The 17855-nt window shown below is 44.6% G+C and overlaps 1 protein-coding gene across 2 annotated transcripts in view; it reads right to left on the bottom strand.

Moving 5' to 3' along the window:
* Positions 1 to 2461: 2461 nt before the first annotated feature.
* The window catches only part of LOC106575301 (sodium channel protein type 2 subunit alpha), a 37419-nt gene continuing 22025 nt past the window's right edge, over positions 2462 to 17855 (bottom strand). For both annotated transcript variants that reach the window (XM_014151744.2, XM_014151743.2), the window contains exons 16-27: positions 17422 to 17778; positions 16616 to 17161; positions 11436 to 11571; positions 10917 to 11071; positions 10292 to 10465; positions 9540 to 9662; positions 8317 to 8592; positions 7430 to 7483; positions 7062 to 7199; positions 6007 to 6111; positions 5498 to 5768; positions 2462 to 5400 (exon numbers count right to left, since the gene is read on the bottom strand). In XM_014151744.2, coding sequence (XP_014007219.2) covers positions 4235 to 5400; positions 5498 to 5768; positions 6007 to 6111; positions 7062 to 7199; positions 7430 to 7483; positions 8317 to 8592; positions 9540 to 9662; positions 10292 to 10465; positions 10917 to 11071; positions 11436 to 11571; positions 16616 to 17161; positions 17422 to 17778 — 3501 coding nt within the window. In that variant the 3' untranslated portion in view covers positions 2462 to 4234. The remainder of the gene's footprint in view (positions 5401 to 5497; positions 5769 to 6006; positions 6112 to 7061; positions 7200 to 7429; positions 7484 to 8316; positions 8593 to 9539; positions 9663 to 10291; positions 10466 to 10916; positions 11072 to 11435; positions 11572 to 16615; positions 17162 to 17421; positions 17779 to 17855) is intronic.

Raw genomic sequence — 17855 nt, 5'->3', positions numbered from 1 at the left:
TCTCCCAGTCCCTGCCGCTGAAAAACACCACCACAGCATGATGCTGTCACCACCATGCTTCACTGTAGGGATTCTGCCAGGTTTTCTCCAGACGTGATGCTTGGCCTTCAGGCCAAAGAGTTGAATCTTGGTTTCATCAGACCAGAGAATCTTGTTCCTCATGGTCTGAGAGTCTTTAGGTGAATTTTGGCAAACCAAGTGGGCTGTCATATGCCTTTTACTTTGGTGTGGCTTCTGTCTGGCCACTCTACCATAAAGGCATGATTGGTGGAGTGCTGCAGAGATGGCTGTCCTTCTGGAAGGTTCTTCCATCTCCACAGAGGAACTCTAGACCTCTGTCAGTGACCATTGGGTTCTTGGTCACCTCCCTGACCAAGGCCCTTCTCCCCCGATTGCTCAGTTTGGCCAGGCAGCTAGCTCTAGGAAGATTCTTGGTGGTTCCAAACTTCTTCCATTTAAGAATGATGAAGGCCATGGTGTTCTTGGTGACCTTCAATGCTGCAGAAATTGTTTGGTAACCCTCCTCAGATCTGTGCCTCAACATAATCCTGTCTCGGAGCTCTTCTGACAATTCCGTCGACCTCATGGCATGGTTTTTGCTCTGACATGCACTGTCAACTATGGGACCTTATATAGACAGGTGTGTGCGCCTTTCCAAATCATTTCCAATCAATTTAATTTACCACAGGTGGACTCCAATCATGTTGCAGAAACATCTCAAGGATGATCAATGGAAACATGAGTCTCATAGCAAAGGGTCTGAATACGTATGTAAATAAGGTATTTCAGTTTATGTTTAATGTATTTTCAAAAATGTCTGTTTTTGCTTTGTGTGTAGATTGCTGAGGATTTTTAAAAATGTATCCATTTTTGAATAAGGCTGTATGTGGAAAAAGTCAAGGGGTCTGAATACTTTCTGAAGGCACTGTATGTATTGTTATTTAGTATAAAGTCAGTTATAGTTAATACGATTCTGTTCTTGTTCATACCTTCAAAAGTAGTGATTGTAGTGAATTGAGAAATATTCCGAAAATACATTAGGAACAAGGTCTTAGTTTTAAACTGACTGTCAAATCAAAGTCTTTAGATGTCACTCCCATGCTATACCTCTATACCTGGATAATTGACAACAGATTTAATCCTGACTAAATTATGGATTAATGAGGAGTTAAGTAACAACACTGAAATAATAATTATTACATTCAAATATTCTTAAAATTACATAATACAAGTACAATAAATTATAATAGGTTGTACGGTTTGACTCAATGGAACTTGATGACAAAACCAACATTCCCTTGCTTACTGTGTTTGCCTATGGGGGGTTATTGTTTATTGCCCATTTGTGCTGTTGCTGAGCAACTATTGCTAGGTAATCATGGAAATTATTCTCAAGAGTTCAACAGACATAATAACCTACTATAATGACATAATTTGAGTACTTAATTGAGCACATAAGTTCAGCCTACTGCGTGATTTGAGCCAGTCAACAAGCACTCATAGAGCATGTTTATTGAAAAGCTCATTGAAATCAGCCAGAAGTGCTACCCCGACTGGTCGTGTGTTTCCCCACCTCTAGGTGGAACCACTGACCTTGTTTTGCAGGGAGTCCTCTCTTTGGTGGCAGGCAGGTTAGGGTATAAGGTGGTCCTGTCTTCCCACCTCACACAGGCTAATATGTTCCTGTATGGGACCTTGTCATGGCTCACTGCCCATGGGTGTGTATTAAACTAACATTTACTCAAACAGACTCCCACTGCAGCAGGTGCTAAGCACACAAAGGACTTGTATGGATTAAAGCACAGGGATATGAAGGCAGTTCATCGATACTATGCATATACTGTAATACTTTTCAGTATAATAAGTGTATTACATGGCTTCTGATCGTGGTGTTTATTTCTGATGCAGGGAAGGAGGGAAGGAAATGGGTTGGGAAGGGTACGCCTGCTCGCAACAAGGTATTGTGGGTAGGCAGTTGGGAAACACTACTGATCAATCAAAAGCGGGGGAGCTGTGATGTAAGGTTGCCAAGCAACAGCAGGGGAGAATCTGGCCGCAGGTTCAGCAAAGTGTTTTGAGGTGGTAAGGGTGGGGGTAATCTCAATCTGTCTCCCTCTGTATACAGCTCATATACAGTATGTCTCCCAGCTGCCTATTGACCATTCAACATGCTAACAATAGATTGCATAATGCAACAGTTTAATCTGACTGAAAATATTCTGTGTACAAAGTATGCTTTCCAAAATCGGTTTTATTTTAGAAATCTTGATTTTGTGTTTTGTGGTCACATCTTTGGTTCTAACAAAAATGTCACTCGTCACACATTTGCAAATGTATACATTTCAGTGTAACATGAAATTCAACCACATGGATGATCCCTTCAATCAAATATCCAGCAATATCCAGCAATCGTCATACTTTCTGATAGAGCATAGCTTAAAAGAGGAAGGTAACAAATGTGTAAAAACAAATATGTTCTTTATTCTTTTGAACGTTTTCATTCATGTTAGCAGATGAGCTGACACTAGTCCTGACCTGCATGCCCTTCACTAACACACTACCCCAAGGAAAAATGGCTGCCGATTGCTTTATGGATCATATCTACAGAAATGTGGACCATACAAGTGTTTCATGTGTCAATGTGTGCAGAATGTAAAACAAGTTGTAGAAAAATGGCAACCTAAACTTTACTTTAAAAAGCAACAGTAGCTACAGAAGAAGCGCTATTTATAATCCTTGTAATACAAGTAAACTGTAGAGCCCAGTCACACACACTTGCAGGCACACACACGCTAACATAATACCAATTGGGGTGGCCATAAAAAGATAAAAAGTGCTCTTACATCAAATGGAAGTGTTATGCATACTGTGGGTCCATATAGCACACCATACTATTTATAAATCAAACCAAATCACTATGTTGAAAGAATCAGGCTTTGAATTCAAATCATTCATGAACTATGAGTACAGTATGCAGTACAGACGAGTGGTAAACTCAACGCCAGGTGTCATATGCACATATTATAATGGACTTAGACACCGTTGGAAGAAGACCGTCAATGTGTTCCCTTTATTATATTTTTGTTAGTCATCTTTCTTTACAAGAGCGTTTCGACAGAAACAAGGAGTGGAGAGAGAGAGAGAGAGAGAGAGAGAGAGAGATTGAAATACATCTTTCGGATACATTGCTTTGTGACAATGAAGGTCTACGAAAATGAAGAAGATGTCATTGAATCCCTCTCAATGAATCTGTTGACGTACATTCAGGATCTCTTCGTCCGTGGGCATGTTCATAGAAACAGCGTGGGGAAAAACAATAGCAATTCATATAGAGGTACAAGATATATCTTTGCCAAGTGTCACCAATGATAGGTTGTGGAATTAAGCTTGTGCATAAGGTAACGTTCACGTGATAAATAACCTTGCCTGAGACCTGAAGACCTGGGTTAGCTCCCCGAGCTAAGTCTCAGACCTTACCTCAGCGGGCTAGCACAGTCTTGTGGTGTGCAGGAGACCCGGTTAGTTACATATACAGTATCTATGCTTCTTCCCAGAGTGATACACGAAAACTGCGGCCTGAGCACAAAGAGTTCTGGGAGTAACAAAACGTATGTGGCGTTAGTATTGGAACATGGATTTGTTTAGTCGCTGAGTTTTGCTGTACATGGTCTTTTTACAACCGTGAAAAGCAGTGGACACATTCTCACAATTACACGATAAAACATTCCTTACCATTAAAAAAAAAGAAATTACACAAAAATGCAAGAACCTTAAGTAACACGGCGATCGTTATTCAAGACACTGGATGTATGATGGTAGCAGCAGCACTAGCTACAGAAAACTTCACAGTATACACAAGTGTGTCAGATAGTAACACTCAACAGAAAATCACAAGCGGTTTCGCAACAGCTTTTTGAGTTGCCGTCTTTCACTTACTCCTGGCAGTGATACATAACAAGTGGCTATCTTCCCCTGCCTTGTAACTATGTAACCCCCTGGAACAGTCCCCTTAAGTGGCTCCAAACCTGCTCCCTGGCCTCAGCTTTAGCTAGCTACATATCAGTTTGGCCTAGCACCCAACACCAACACACCCTACACCAACACATTAGCATTTAGCATACATCGATAATCCAAAACTGTAAACAAGTTTTCCTTCAAAGCAAACGTCTTAGTACTCATCATTTCTCCTTTTATTCACTTATTTATTTCGCTCTCTTAGATCTTTCTCTCTGTCCTATTTCTCCCTCTGTTCTTTCTCATATTTGTCCTTTTCCGACTTTGTGGCACTGTTGTACGAAGGCAGCGAGGCGGTGGAGGACGTCATGTCCATTTTCTCTGTGGAGGTGGAGTTGTCCGCAAACTTCCCTATCACCAACACCTCCTTGTCCTCCAGCTCGCACATCATGCTGCCTTTAGGCTGCTCCTTGTAGAGCTCTGCTGCTTTCTTCCGGGAGAGTCGGGCCAGGTAGCGCCTGAAGGACCTCTGGATCACCACGGCAGACATGTCTTCCTGCTTGCGCCGCAGGGTACTGGTGATGGGTTCGTAGGAGACTTTGGAGGGGTTGGAGGCCATGAAGCGCTCCTCCATCTGGCCCCGGAGGAGGTCCAAGCCTTCGCCCTCTCCCAGGACACGCTTGGTGAAGGCAAACAGGATGTCAAGGCAGTGGATGCGCTCCCCGCTGACCATGGGGAGATCCATTTTGATCAGCTGGATGTGGTTGGGCTTGGCCATTCGCAGCGGCGGGTCCAACGCGTCTGCAAAGTCCGACAGCTTGTCGTACTCCACGAACTGAGTGGCGTCCGGGTCGAAGCGCTCCCACACCTCGTAGAACATCTCAAAGTCGTCCTCGCTCAGCGGCTCGGCCGACTCCTCGGTGGCCACACTGAAGTTCTCCAGGATGACAGCGATGTACATGTTGACCACGATGAGGAAACAGATGATGATGTAGCTGACAAAGAAGAACATGGCCACTGGCGGGTTGCCGCAGTTTCCCCGGTACAAGGTGCCCGGGTGCTCCATCTGGCTGTCACAGTCGGGCTCCTTCTTGTTGAGGATGGGCGCAAGGAGGCCGTCCCAGCCCGCCGACGTGGTGATCTGGAACAGGCAGAGCATGCTGTTGCCAAACGTCTCGAAGTTGAACATGTCGTCGATTCCCGCCTCGTGCTTGACGTAGGCGAAGTTGGACATGCCGAAGATGGCGTAGATGAACATGACCAGGAAGAGCAGGAGGCCAATGTTAAACAGGGCAGGAAGTGACATCATCAAGGCGAACAAAAGCGTCCGGATGCCCTTGGCGCCCTTGATGAGACGGAGGATGCGGCCGATTCTGGCAAGTCGGATGACTCGGAATAACGTTGGGGAAACAAAGTACTTCTCAATCAATTCTGATAAAAACATACCTGTAATGACAGAGACAAAAATCCCACCAATTAAACACATACAATTTCTCAGTTACAACTTTTGATTCAAACGACTATGAAGAGTCGGGGTTCTTACCTACGATTGAAAGGATGACAACGACAAAGTCAAACACGTTCCAGCCAATGGTGAAGTAGTAATGGCGGAGGGATATCATTTTGAGCGTACACTCCCCAGTGAAGAGCACTATAAAGACAAAGTTAATCCAGTGCAGGACATTTTCCCTCTCTGGTGTCTGGTCATCCTCTTCCACCATCATAGTGACCATGTTGAGGCAGATGAGGATCATGATGACAATGTCAAAAGCCTGCTTCGTTACGAAGTCAAACACACAGCCTTGGAATACATTCTAGAATGGAAAGACAGACAAAGGGAGAGAGAGAAACAGAGGTAGAGTGCGATATAAAGATATATATTTTTAATGATCATTACAGTGAGAATTCAAATAAATATTGATTTACAATTTTTGTTATTTTGCTTTGAGAAATCAGTCTTAAATATTCATTCTTAATCAGTCTTAAATATTGAGCTACTGCTTGGTTGAATGGTTATTGTAATATCAATATGTGTCAATATCAGTGTCAAACCGTTGGCCTGGGAATAGGCTTCTGGGGTTTCTTGGAGCCGAGCTTCTTCATGGCATTGTAGTATTTCTTCTGTTCCTCTGTCATGAAGATGTCCTGACCTCCAAAGTAAAGGGAACAATACAAAACCTGGTAAAAACCTAACAAACGGACAGCCAGAGCGTCTGTCTGTCTGTCTGTCTGTCTGTCTGTCTGGCTGGCTGGCTGGCTGGCTGGCTGGCTGGCTGGCTGGCTGGCTGGCTGGCTGGCTGGCTGGCTGGCTGGCTGGCTGGCTGGCTGGCTGGCTGAGTTTATTCCGGTCATTGTTAGCTCAGGGCAAGGCACGCTTTTCAGATCTCTCTCTCTCTTTCCCATCCCTCTCTTCTCTCGATATCTCATGCTATTTTACGCTCTCTCCTCTTTCTCCTTGATCTTTCTTTCTTTCTTTTTCTCTTGTCTCCTCTGTCTCTGTATTATGGAGACTGTATTCACAGTGTTATCTCTCTTAACAACTGGAAGGTGAATGTGTGTGTGTGTGTGTGTGTGTGTGTGTGTGTGTGTGTGTGTGTGTGTGTGTGTGTGTGTGTGTGTGTGTGTGTTTGACTCATATGCCTGCTGTATTCCGAATAATCTCTCAGCTAGCAGCAAGCAGGTTTAAAAAAAACACTGTGCTATCAATATCGCAGTGTATACGAACACCTGGTCACTACTGCACACCTAATCAAATGGCAACCCAGACTATTTGCATTGCCCCCGCCCCCCCTCCCCCTCTTTTACACCGCTGCTACTCTCTGTTGTTATCATCTATGCATAGTCACTTTAATAACTCTACCTTCATGTGCATATTACCTCAACTAACCAGTGCCCCCGCACATTGACTCTGTACCGGTATCCCCCTGCATATAGTCTCGCTATTGTTATTTTACTGCTGCTCTTTACTTACTTGTTTCTTTTATTTCTTATTCTTATTCGTTTAAAAAAAACTGCTTTGTTGTTTAGGGGCTCGTAAGTAAGCATTTCACTGTAAGGTCTACACCTGTGGTAATAAGATTGGATTTGATTTGATATTGAATACGTATCTTTTTCTTCTGTTGGTTGAAGTTGTCAATGATGACACCAATGAAGAGGTTGAGAGTGAAGAAGGAGCCAAAGATGATGAAGATGACGAAGTACAGATACATGTAGAGGTTCTGTTCATATTGGGGCTGAAGTTCCACCTGAAACACAGACAAGAAAGATATACAGTAAAATGTCTAATTATTGCACATTTTCCACCATATTCAAGTCAAACCCTTCTTTACAGGTCATTTTTTTTATTTAATGAAAGCCATAAAAACACCAACATTCCAATAAAAAAAAGGTCAACTCAAAACCTTAAATGCAAGAGTCAACCTGACTTTAAACTGTCAGCCATTCTCCATGACCAGAGCCCCAAAGAAACACTTACATTACGAGAGTCCACAGCTGCGTACATGATGTCCATCCAACCTTTGAACGTTGCCTAGGAGCAGAGAACAGAGAACAGAATGAGTTACTCTCTGAGGGGTCACTCTCGAGCGATTACTTACATCTCACTTCCCTGTTCCCTTGCTGCAGCCTTGCAGTCAGGCTCCGCTCCACTACTTTTAGTTAAGGAGAGCTATTTTGGTAGCAGGTAGAAAATATGAAATGAACAGTCTCAATAGTCTGTGAAAGGTGCTAAGCTACAGCTGAAGTCAGAAGTTAACATACACCTTAACCAAATACATTTAAACTCAGTTTTTCACAATTCCTGACATATAATCCTAGTAAAAATTCCCTGTCTTATGTCAGTTAGGATCACCAATTTATTTTAAGAATGTGAAATGTCAGAATAATAGTAGAGAGAATGATTTATTTCAGCTTTTATTTCTTTCATCACATTGCCAGTGGGTCAGAAGTTTACATACACTGAATTAGTATTTGGTAGCATTGCCTTTAAATTGTTTAACTTGGGTCAAACATTTGGGGTAGCCGTCCACAAGCTTCCCACAATAAGTTGGGTGAATTTTGGCCCATTCCTCCTGACAGAGCTGGTGTAACTGAGTCAGGTTTGTAGGCCTCTTTGCTCGCACACGCTTTTTCAGTTCTGCCCACACATTGTCTATAGGATGGAGGTCAGGGCTTTGTGATGGCCACTCCAATACCTTGACTTTGTTGGAAAGTGCAGGTTTTCCTAATGTTTTGTTCACTCAAAGTAAATTAACATTATATGCACATTTCATAATAACTACACTTTTAAACCAGATTTAAAGCATAATCTTCCTGAACAATGTAAAACGGCAATAGACAACTGACCCTGCCTGCCCCACTCACCACTTGCAACAAGGCCAAGTACCCAGCCCCGACATTATCAAAGTTGATCTTGACATTCTTCCATCGGGCGCTGTCATTGGCCAGGGCCAGACATTCGCTCTTGTTGTTGACCACCTCGATGGGAAAGGTCTCGTCATTGGTGGTGTTGACACAGTAATAGTACTTCCCTGCGAAGAGATTGACGCCCATGATGCTGAAGATGAGCCAGAAGATGAGGCACACCAGCAGCACGTTCATGATGGATGGAATGGCGCCCAGGAGGGCGTTCACCACCACCTGTCAATCAAAGATGACACGGTTAGAGCGCTCGATCAAACCGGTTCTCTGAGGTTTCTCTGGATAGGACTAGAAAGTCATGTGACCAAGTTGTTGAGTGAGATAAAGTTGAAGCTGAAATGCACACTCTTGTTTCTCAAGAAAACATGTCTTTCTAGGCTTATCCAAGAAACCTGGTTACCATAGATGATAACATACGTAATAATAATATAATCATATATGTATAGGAAGGGTTAATAGCGCTGGTAATATGGAGATATTGTGTTAGGTTTAGGAACACATGAGAATATGTGTACAGTATTTTCACTGTGTTATTTTCAGTACAAAGCATGTTACTAGCACTACCACAGAGGGTTAACAAGAGTTTGACAGTTAACTATTTGAGGAAAGGAAAAGGGAGGAAACGCTCTTTCAAAGGAGTGGCGACGGAGCACATTTAACCACTCAAAACAGAAAAAAACCTCAGAAGAGTCAGGATGAAGTCACAACAGTGTTTACTGTAAATGAAAAGACACACAAAGAAAAGAATTACACATCAAAAGGCCCCACACAAGCAACATCGAGGCAGAGCAATGTCAGAGAACATCGATATAGAATCTATCGACACAATGTGGAGAAAGTCATGCAGATACACACAACGAGAGACATATCTCGAAATCTAGCTCTACACACAGGCATGCATCCGTTTTAAAATACATCACTGGTTCCTATTTTCCTCCTTCTAGAAGCCTAAGCCATTTGAAAAGGACTGCGGCTAAGAACGCTACAAGATGTCAAATGTAACAAGGCATTACTCTCCTAAAATAAGTTACACTTAGTGATATTTAGTTATTTTCAAGAGACTCAATTGCTGTGGACTTTCTATCGTAACAAATATCCTAAAAGCTGCTTGAGAGGCTCTTTCTGATTTCAGTTCAGCACGAAACATGTTCTCCAGTAACCCTTACCCTCATGCCCTCGAACCGTGACAAGGCCCTCAGGGGTCTTAAGGCCCGCAGTGTTCGTAGGGACTTGATGGCACTCAGCTCAGAGTAGCCTAACGCATTGGCTACCAAGCTCACCAGAGACACCTGAGAGAGAGAGAGAGAGAGAGAGAGAGAGAGAGAGATTAGAGAGAGAGAGAGAGAGAGAGAGAGAGATTAGAGAGAGAGAGAGAGAGAGAGAGAGATTAGAGAGAGAGAGAGAGAGAGAGAGAGAGAGAGATTAGAGAGAGAGAGAGAGAGAGAGAGAGAGAGAGAGAGAGAGAGAGAGAGAGAGAGAGAGAGAGATTAGAGAGAGAGATTAGAGAGAGAGAGAGAGAGAGAGAGATTAGAGAGAGAGAGAGAGAGAGAGAGAGATTAGAGAGAGATTAGAGAGAGAGAGAGAGAGAGAGAGATTAGAGAGAGAGAGAGAGAGAGAGAGAGATTAGAGAGAGAGAGAGAGAGAGAGAGAGAGAGAGAGAGAGAGAGAGAGAGAGAGAGAGAGAGAGAGAAATAAGCAATGTCAGGAGAGACATTTGCACAAGGAGAATGTGTGGTACATGGGTGAAAAATGTAATGTGATTTCCATTCATTCCAATTGGTAAATGAATAATTACAAAATGAATCAAATCACTCTCAATTGCTATCCAAAGCTTAGATTTGAATTCATCTGCTGACAGAGCGTGTTCAAGTTCGTCGTGTGTGTTCAGAGTTCGCATACAACTCCAGCAAATACATACATCAACAATGAGGAAGTCCAGCCAACACCAGGCGTTGGTGAAGTACTTCTTGAATCCGTAGGCCACCCACTTCAGCAGCATCTCCAGGATGAAGATATAGGTGAAGACTTTGTCTGCGTACTCCAGCACTATCTTAATGGTCTTCCGCTGCTCTATGTAAATGTCTTCAAAGGCCTACACGGAGACACAAACAAGGAATCAAGCATCAGATAGTTGACAGTGTCTGAGGTCTGGGCTAAGGTCATGGTTGTTTTGAGTCACATACAGTGGGTTGGTGTTTTTTTTGGTCAAATGTCAGGCTCTGAGTTTTTTCTGAACACAAGACCTGACCAGGAAATAATCTGGGCCCTAGTTATGCATATGGATCAGAGTTTTACCTGTCCAGACTCAACCCTACTGAGGAGTACACTCTGACCAATCAACGTTTCAGTTTTCACTTCAAAGCAGAAGTGTCAGGCTAAACAAGAAGCCATAAAGCTCATCTTCACTCTACATCAAAGTAAGCAGACTGGAATTATTTGACACTCACATTGTGATGTAAAGACAACTAGAGCACACGTTTACTTGACTTTTCTTAAAGGAGCGGTACAACATTACACAGGCCAGGTGAGCAGCAGCCACTCACCAGAGCGCCACTGCTGAGCAGGATCATGAAAATGATTAAGGTCTCGAACCAGTTGTGTTCCACGATGATGAAACACGTCTTCCTCAAGGTCCACCACATCTTCCACTTGCCCTCCTCAACGTTCACCTGGCAACACTGGAACCTGAGCACACAGCCTGGGAGAGACAGAGAGAGACAGAGAGAGAGAGAGAGACAGAGAGAGAGACAGAGAGAGAGACAGAGAGAGAGACAGAGAGAGACAGAGGAGATAAAATAATGCCTTGTCCTTGACTGAAACAAAACTGTCCTCCCATTTTTCAAACAGTTTTCCCCCCTATCAGAGCTCGGAATTCCCTCTGGACTACTTCTAATGTTTGAAAGGACAAAGTATGTCAAAGATAAAACTTCTGTCTCTTGTCAGTCTCTCTCAAACCTTCCTCTCGCCAGCCCCTCTCTCCCTTCCCTCCTTCTCCTTCCCTCCTTCTTCCCCCCACTCTTCCTCATCCTCTCCCCCTGCCCCTCCCTCCCTCCCTCCCTCACCATCAGTGAAGCAGTTCTCTGGGTCCTCTGACTCCTCGTCCTCCAGCTCCACTGACTCAGCTCCATCCCCCGGGGGCCTGATATCCACCGAGCTGCCCTCCGACGAGGTAAGGTGCTGGGGCTCTACAGGTAGCTTCTGTACGGGGGGGGAGTGAGAGAACCAGCACGTTTAACCAGCCAATGTCTACAGTAACACAGCCCCAGCCCTTCTCACCAGCTCCCTCCATACAGGAGACAACCTTCTGAGCTACTAGAGATCTTGAGATTCTTGTAATGGTTCATTCTCCATTGTCATGGACTGTAACAGTACAGTAGTCTCACCAGATACTTTGGTCTGGACTGGAGACATGACTTTGGCTTAAATATAAACTCAGAGTTGAACCCGTTTCATCATTATAATCTTCATTACATGCAGCATCGATCAAACGTACCTACAGGCTTTGGGATCAGTTTGATCAGGGGATATCCAATCACACTGTAGTATACAGCACCTGGTAGCAACAATACATGCTACAGGGAGAGGTTGGTGTTACATTGCACTGTGGGTATGTTTGATATCGGCTCAGACAGTCGAAGGGGGCATGCAGTATTCCAGTGCATTTCCAATCCTGAAATCGGAAAACAAGCAAGAGAACGTGGGCTGACGTATTTTCATGTCCACTGAAAAATGGCCCAGGATTTGATTGGTTGATAGCCCAATCGATCAAAAGACGATAACGAATCAATTCCCCCCGCTTTCCTCCCTCCCCCGAAATACTGAACATTCTCCTCATTGACATGAAAACACATTTTTTTCCCATCCTTAAAAAAAAGCAGTGTTCACAAGCTTCGGTCTCTGTTTCGGGAAAATAAATGGGTATTATCACGTTAGCTAACCAGCAAAACCCAGTACTGTGCACTGTTGACAAGACAGCATGTGGTCTGGAGCTATCGGATAATAATAACATAATGAATACTAATATAACATTAGATGCAGTGCGACCATGTTACCCAGAAAACATACAGGGGAGACACAGCTAAATGGGGTACTCTATTGTGATTATCCACTGGAGACTAAGAGGAAATGTCCCTCCAAGAGGAAATAATGTTGGAGGGATCTCTGGGGCTGACTAGTACTACTGTCCTTATTCTTTGCTATTGGCAGGATAAGCATTGGATTATAATGCACACTTTGACATTAGGGCCCTGCAATCCATGCAAGTCATCCATAATACAGTACTAGAGATATTTTTATATATATAAATATATAATCTATATGCTGATTTGGCTCCCGAGTGGCGCAGCGGTCTAAAGCACTGCATCTCAGCGCTAGAGGCGTCACTACAGACCCTGGTTAGATATCCAGGCTGTATCACAACTGGCTGTGATTGGGAGTCCCATAGGGCGGCGCACAATTGGCCCAGCGTCGTTCAGGTTCGGGTTTGGCCGGGGTAGGCCGTAATTGTAAATAAGAATTTGTTCTTTACTGACTTACCTATTTAAATAAAGGTTAAATATATAAAAAACAATATGCAATACAGTGTTCTGTGTACTATATGGTGAGAAGGTCTAGCTTAGCTCCGTAGGTGGAATCCCTGTCCTGTTTTCATTGGTAAAACATGCTGCAATCTTTAGGGAGTTTGGGACATCTGGCTGGCTGGCAGACAGAGGAGTAACATGCCATCAGTACTAGACAGTGCAGCAGGTCTGATTGCCGTGGGACCCAGCTAATACGTAGTGCGAACGATGGAAGCATGCTACCCTGCCCGCTCCACGCCCCTCCCGCCCCGTGATCCACAATGTTCCAGAAAGAGGGGTGGCGCTCTCTCTCTCTCTAGCTCTTTCTTTCTCTCTCTCTATACCCCTCTCTCCCTCATATTATATCCCCCTCTCGCACATGTTCTCTATTCCTTCCTTCCTCTCTCTCGCTGTACCTCTCTCACACACATTCTCTCTCTCCCTCTGTCTCACACATTTTCTCATCCGGCTTGCTTCCGTCCTTTCCGTCTCCCTCCCTCTCTCTACTCATTCACACATCTTCTCCTTCTCTCTCTTTCCCAGTCTTTGTTCAGGGTGAAGGCTATATATAAATTGAGGGTGCCCTCCTACCATGCCTTTGGAAGGCAATATGTAATTTGTGTCTTGATTTCACTTGTTTGCTATAATTGCTGCATGAGTATGGTATGGCTGACGGTATGCCACCACTAATCTACCAGGGGTTCAAAGAGACTAATATTCAGACTCTAACACATTCACTAGATCTGCACAGGGAGACACTGTAACCCTCGTTATCTTAACCTACAGTATTTTGGGCAAAATTAATTTATTTAATCTTTGTCTCTTCCTCTCCTCCTTTTCTCTCTTCATCAATTCTCTGGTTTTTTTTTTCAATCTTGGGGTGGACAATGCGAATCACCTCCAAAATCAATACAAACCAGGCAAGAAAATCAAAAACAAGTCACATGACTCCACCTATCAATGGGAAAAGTGGGTGCAGCTCATTCATAATGGTGTGGAAACTACAAAAAAGCCTGATGCTCAAATTAGAAATAAAAAATGAGATAAAATACAAAGCAGGTGGGGGGGGGGGGTTTAGTCAGGCAGAGAACGAAAAAAAAGGAAATCCATTGAAAAGAATGCAAGACAAGTATTTGTTGGTTCTGTTAAATGGCATAGGCAGTCTTCATGGTTAGTGCTATGTAGAATAAAATGGTCTTACAAGTCTCCTCTCTCTCACTGACAACCTTGTGAGCGTCTGTAACACAGCTGCAATAACAAACGGTGGGTTAAGCAAGGTAAAGTGACACAACCATGAGCCAGCACATAATGTACAGTACAACCTCTATGTCTGTTTTAATCAGCTGCCAGGCACAGAGGGACACAGGTTATATCCACAGAGGAACACTTCCATGCAGATACACGTTAGAGGACAAGGCTCTAGCATGACATAGAATAGGATTAAACCTTTTGTGAGGGCCACAATTGACCCTGTACTGTTCGTAGCACAAAATCAATCACACACACGGTTTATGATCCCGTTCCCAATAATTAGACTCATTTGAAGATGTTATTTATAAGGGAGAAGGGGGATCAGGGATCAGCAGTGGCTTCTAATGCATATTTGGAGCATGGGGAGTCATGGCCAGAAACAGACCTGGCTAGCTTTCTCTAATAACTGAAGGAGTTGGCTGGGGGCAGGTTGGTGACACTACCATAGGTCGGCTCAGCTCCACTCCCTGTCCTTGGCTGTGGTCTGGAGATGTGGGGACAGGGCTATGGAGCCCAGGAGGCCACCTTGCCCTCCCAGCCTAACGTGACATTATGTCTTCGAAACAGACACACATCTAATTTACAACATCTGCTCCAGAATGTCGTTTGTGTGTGTGCGTGTGCGCGTGTGTGTGTGTGTGTGTGTGTGTGTGTGTGTGTGTGTGTGTGTGTGTGTGTGTGTGTGTGTGTGTGTGTGTGTGTGTGTGTGTGTGCGTGTGTGCGTGCGTGCGCGTGGGCCAGTGGCCAGTGAGTGGGATATTTTAAGTTCTTTATCTGTCTTCTGGCCTTAATTTACAGTCTATTAAAAATGTCATAAAGATGTTGTTGATTTTAAAATCTCACTGGTGTGATTTCTAATGACTGGGATTAAATGTGTGAGAAATTAGTCTCCACACACATCCATGAGCCTCCACACACATCCATGAGCCTCCACACACATCCATGAGCCTCCACACAAATCCATGAGCCTCCACACACATCCATGAGCCTCCACACACATCCATGAGCCTCCACACACATCCATGAGCCTCCACACACATCCATGCGCCTCCACACAAATCCATGAGCCTCCACACACATCCATGAGCCTCCACACACATCCATGAGCCTCCACACACATCCATGAACCTCCACACACATCCATGAGCCTCCACACACATCCATGAGCCTCCACACACATCCATGAGCCTCCACACACATCCATGAGCCTCCACACACATCCATGAGCCTCCACACACATCCATGAGCCTCCACACACATCCATGAGCCTCCACACACATCCATGAGTATACTCAGTCAACCAGATAACACACACACACACACACACACACACACACACACACACACACACACACACATCAGCCCATCAGCCCATCTAATGAAAACATCCAGAAACGACCTGCTACTTGCGCCATAGGCCATTCTGACTCATTATCTGTAGTGACTGTACTGTCCTCTCATGCTACGTCATTGTTTTGATGCCTAGGGCTTTATAACAGTACACTGCAACTCCCTGGATAGTGGACTAGGCTAGAAAGACATGATGCAATGACTCAATGAGTCAGCAAAATATCTAGTTGGTAACTGCCTCTGGAAAGTCTGGAGTTCTCAGATTCTATCCATTGATATGTAGTGGTAAAAAAAGAATAGGTGAACAAAGTATTTTCAATGCATTTTTTCGCTTTAGGTGGGTAAACGCCTGGCAAGATGAAAAGGTATGTGAACGCCGATTATGTGCGTTTCCCTTCCACTTCACCACTGATTCTGTATACAGATCTACATCAAACACAGCAGACCTTGGTCAAATACATATGACAAAAACGTTGAAATACCATAGAGTTGCGCTGTATTTAGCTTGCCTGACAAAATGGAACCAATGGCACAGTCCCAAAAGTGTAAACCAATGGAATAGTCCAAAAGGTGTAATCCAATAAGCCTTGTTCAACCATCCTGATCTCCCGAGTTCACATTCTGTTTCACTACACGTGACACGAAATGGGAGCACAAACGGTTAGTTATGATTCACAAGGCTAGTAAACCAATGGAACAGTCCCAATAGTGTTAAATAATGGAATCGTCCCAAAAGTGTAAACCAATGGAAATGTCCCAAAAGTGTAAACCAATGGAATAGTCCCAAAAGTGTAAACCAATGGAATAGTCCCAAAAGTGCCCACTCTGCTTAAGATCAAGCTAAATCACGGCACCTCCAGTATTTGGCATAGTGTATTTGACCCAGATGTGACACACAGACACCACTCAAAACAAACACAGACACCACTCAAAACTAACACAGACACCACTCAAAACTAACACCACTCAAAACTAACACAGACACCACTCAAAGATACCACAATTAAAAGATGTGATGTGACTGTGCTCATTGCTACTGAACAGAGCAGCACAGGGGTCTCTAGTCAAACCTCCTCTCTTACCTCTTTGCTGCCCATCGACATTTCCTCGGAGGCCGAGTCGCTGCTGAAGTCCTCCGTGATAGCGGTCTCAAAGTCTGACTCGCACACCGCGATGGGCACACTCACCGTCAGGCTGGGGTTGTGGATGAACGACATGTAGTTGCACTCCTCCTTTGGGTAATTCTCCGTACTATCTCCTAGCCCCACCCCCAAACCCCCTCCTGGCCGCCCGTTCCCCTCCTTCAGATAGACCCCACTCGGATCTTTAGTGATCTCGACCAACGTGTGATTTGAGATGCAGTTGCCCCCCTTGCCGTTGATGGAGCTGTGGAGCTCGTCCAGGGGCTTGCCCTCCTCCAGTGACCCCTCCTTGACCCCGTTGGTGGCGCCACCCCCGAGGAACAGGCTCTGAATGACCTGGCGGATGGTCACCTTGACCCAGGCCACGCCCCTCTGGATGCGGCCCACAGCGATCTGCAGGTTGTTCATCTCGCTGTCGTCGTCCGTGGCCGCCAGGTTGTCGGCGCTGAAGGAGCTGAGCAGCAGGGCCAGGAACAGATTCAGGACCTGCAGAGACAGAGGGAGGAAAGGACCAGGAGGGAGGAGAGTTGGAGTCCATTCTGATCTGGGTTCAGTTGTTAATTTGAAGATTCAGTTCAAATTGAAAATTGCATTTCACGTGAATACTATGGCAATGCTTAAAACATATCTGCTGTCCCAGTGTCAAAAAAACAAACTGACCACAAAAGATTCATCACAAGTACAGTGAAATCATCCATAGGTATGGGGATTCTGGGATATACAATGACTACAGTACAGCCACCTACCACCAGGTTCCCTATAACCATGACCATCATAAAGACGATGAGGCACATGCTCTGGCCAGCCACCTCCATGCAGTCCCACATGGTCTCGATCCACTCCCCGCACAGCACCCGGAACACGATGAGGAACGAGTGGAAGAAGTCATGCATGTGCCAGCGCGGCAGCTGGCAGTTGTCTGCGATCTTACACACACACTCCTTGTAGCTCTTGCCGAACAGCTGCATGCCCACCACGGCGAAGATGAACACGATGATGGCTAGGACCAGTGTCAAATTACCCAGAGCTCCCACCGAGTTACCGATGATCTTGATCAGCATGTTCAGGGTGGGCCAAGATTTGGCCAGTTTGAACACCCTCAACTGTCGACAAGAAGAATCACATCAGGAGTTTATTTTGTTGTTCCTGGTTGTGACTACGGTACTAATATCTAGTGAAC

This window comes from Salmo salar, chromosome ssa17 (genome assembly GCF_905237065.1).
Source record: "Salmo salar chromosome ssa17, Ssal_v3.1, whole genome shotgun sequence".
Taxonomy (NCBI): domain Eukaryota; kingdom Metazoa; phylum Chordata; class Actinopteri; order Salmoniformes; family Salmonidae; genus Salmo; species Salmo salar.
This window is presented reverse-complemented; position numbering and strand designations above follow the sequence as displayed.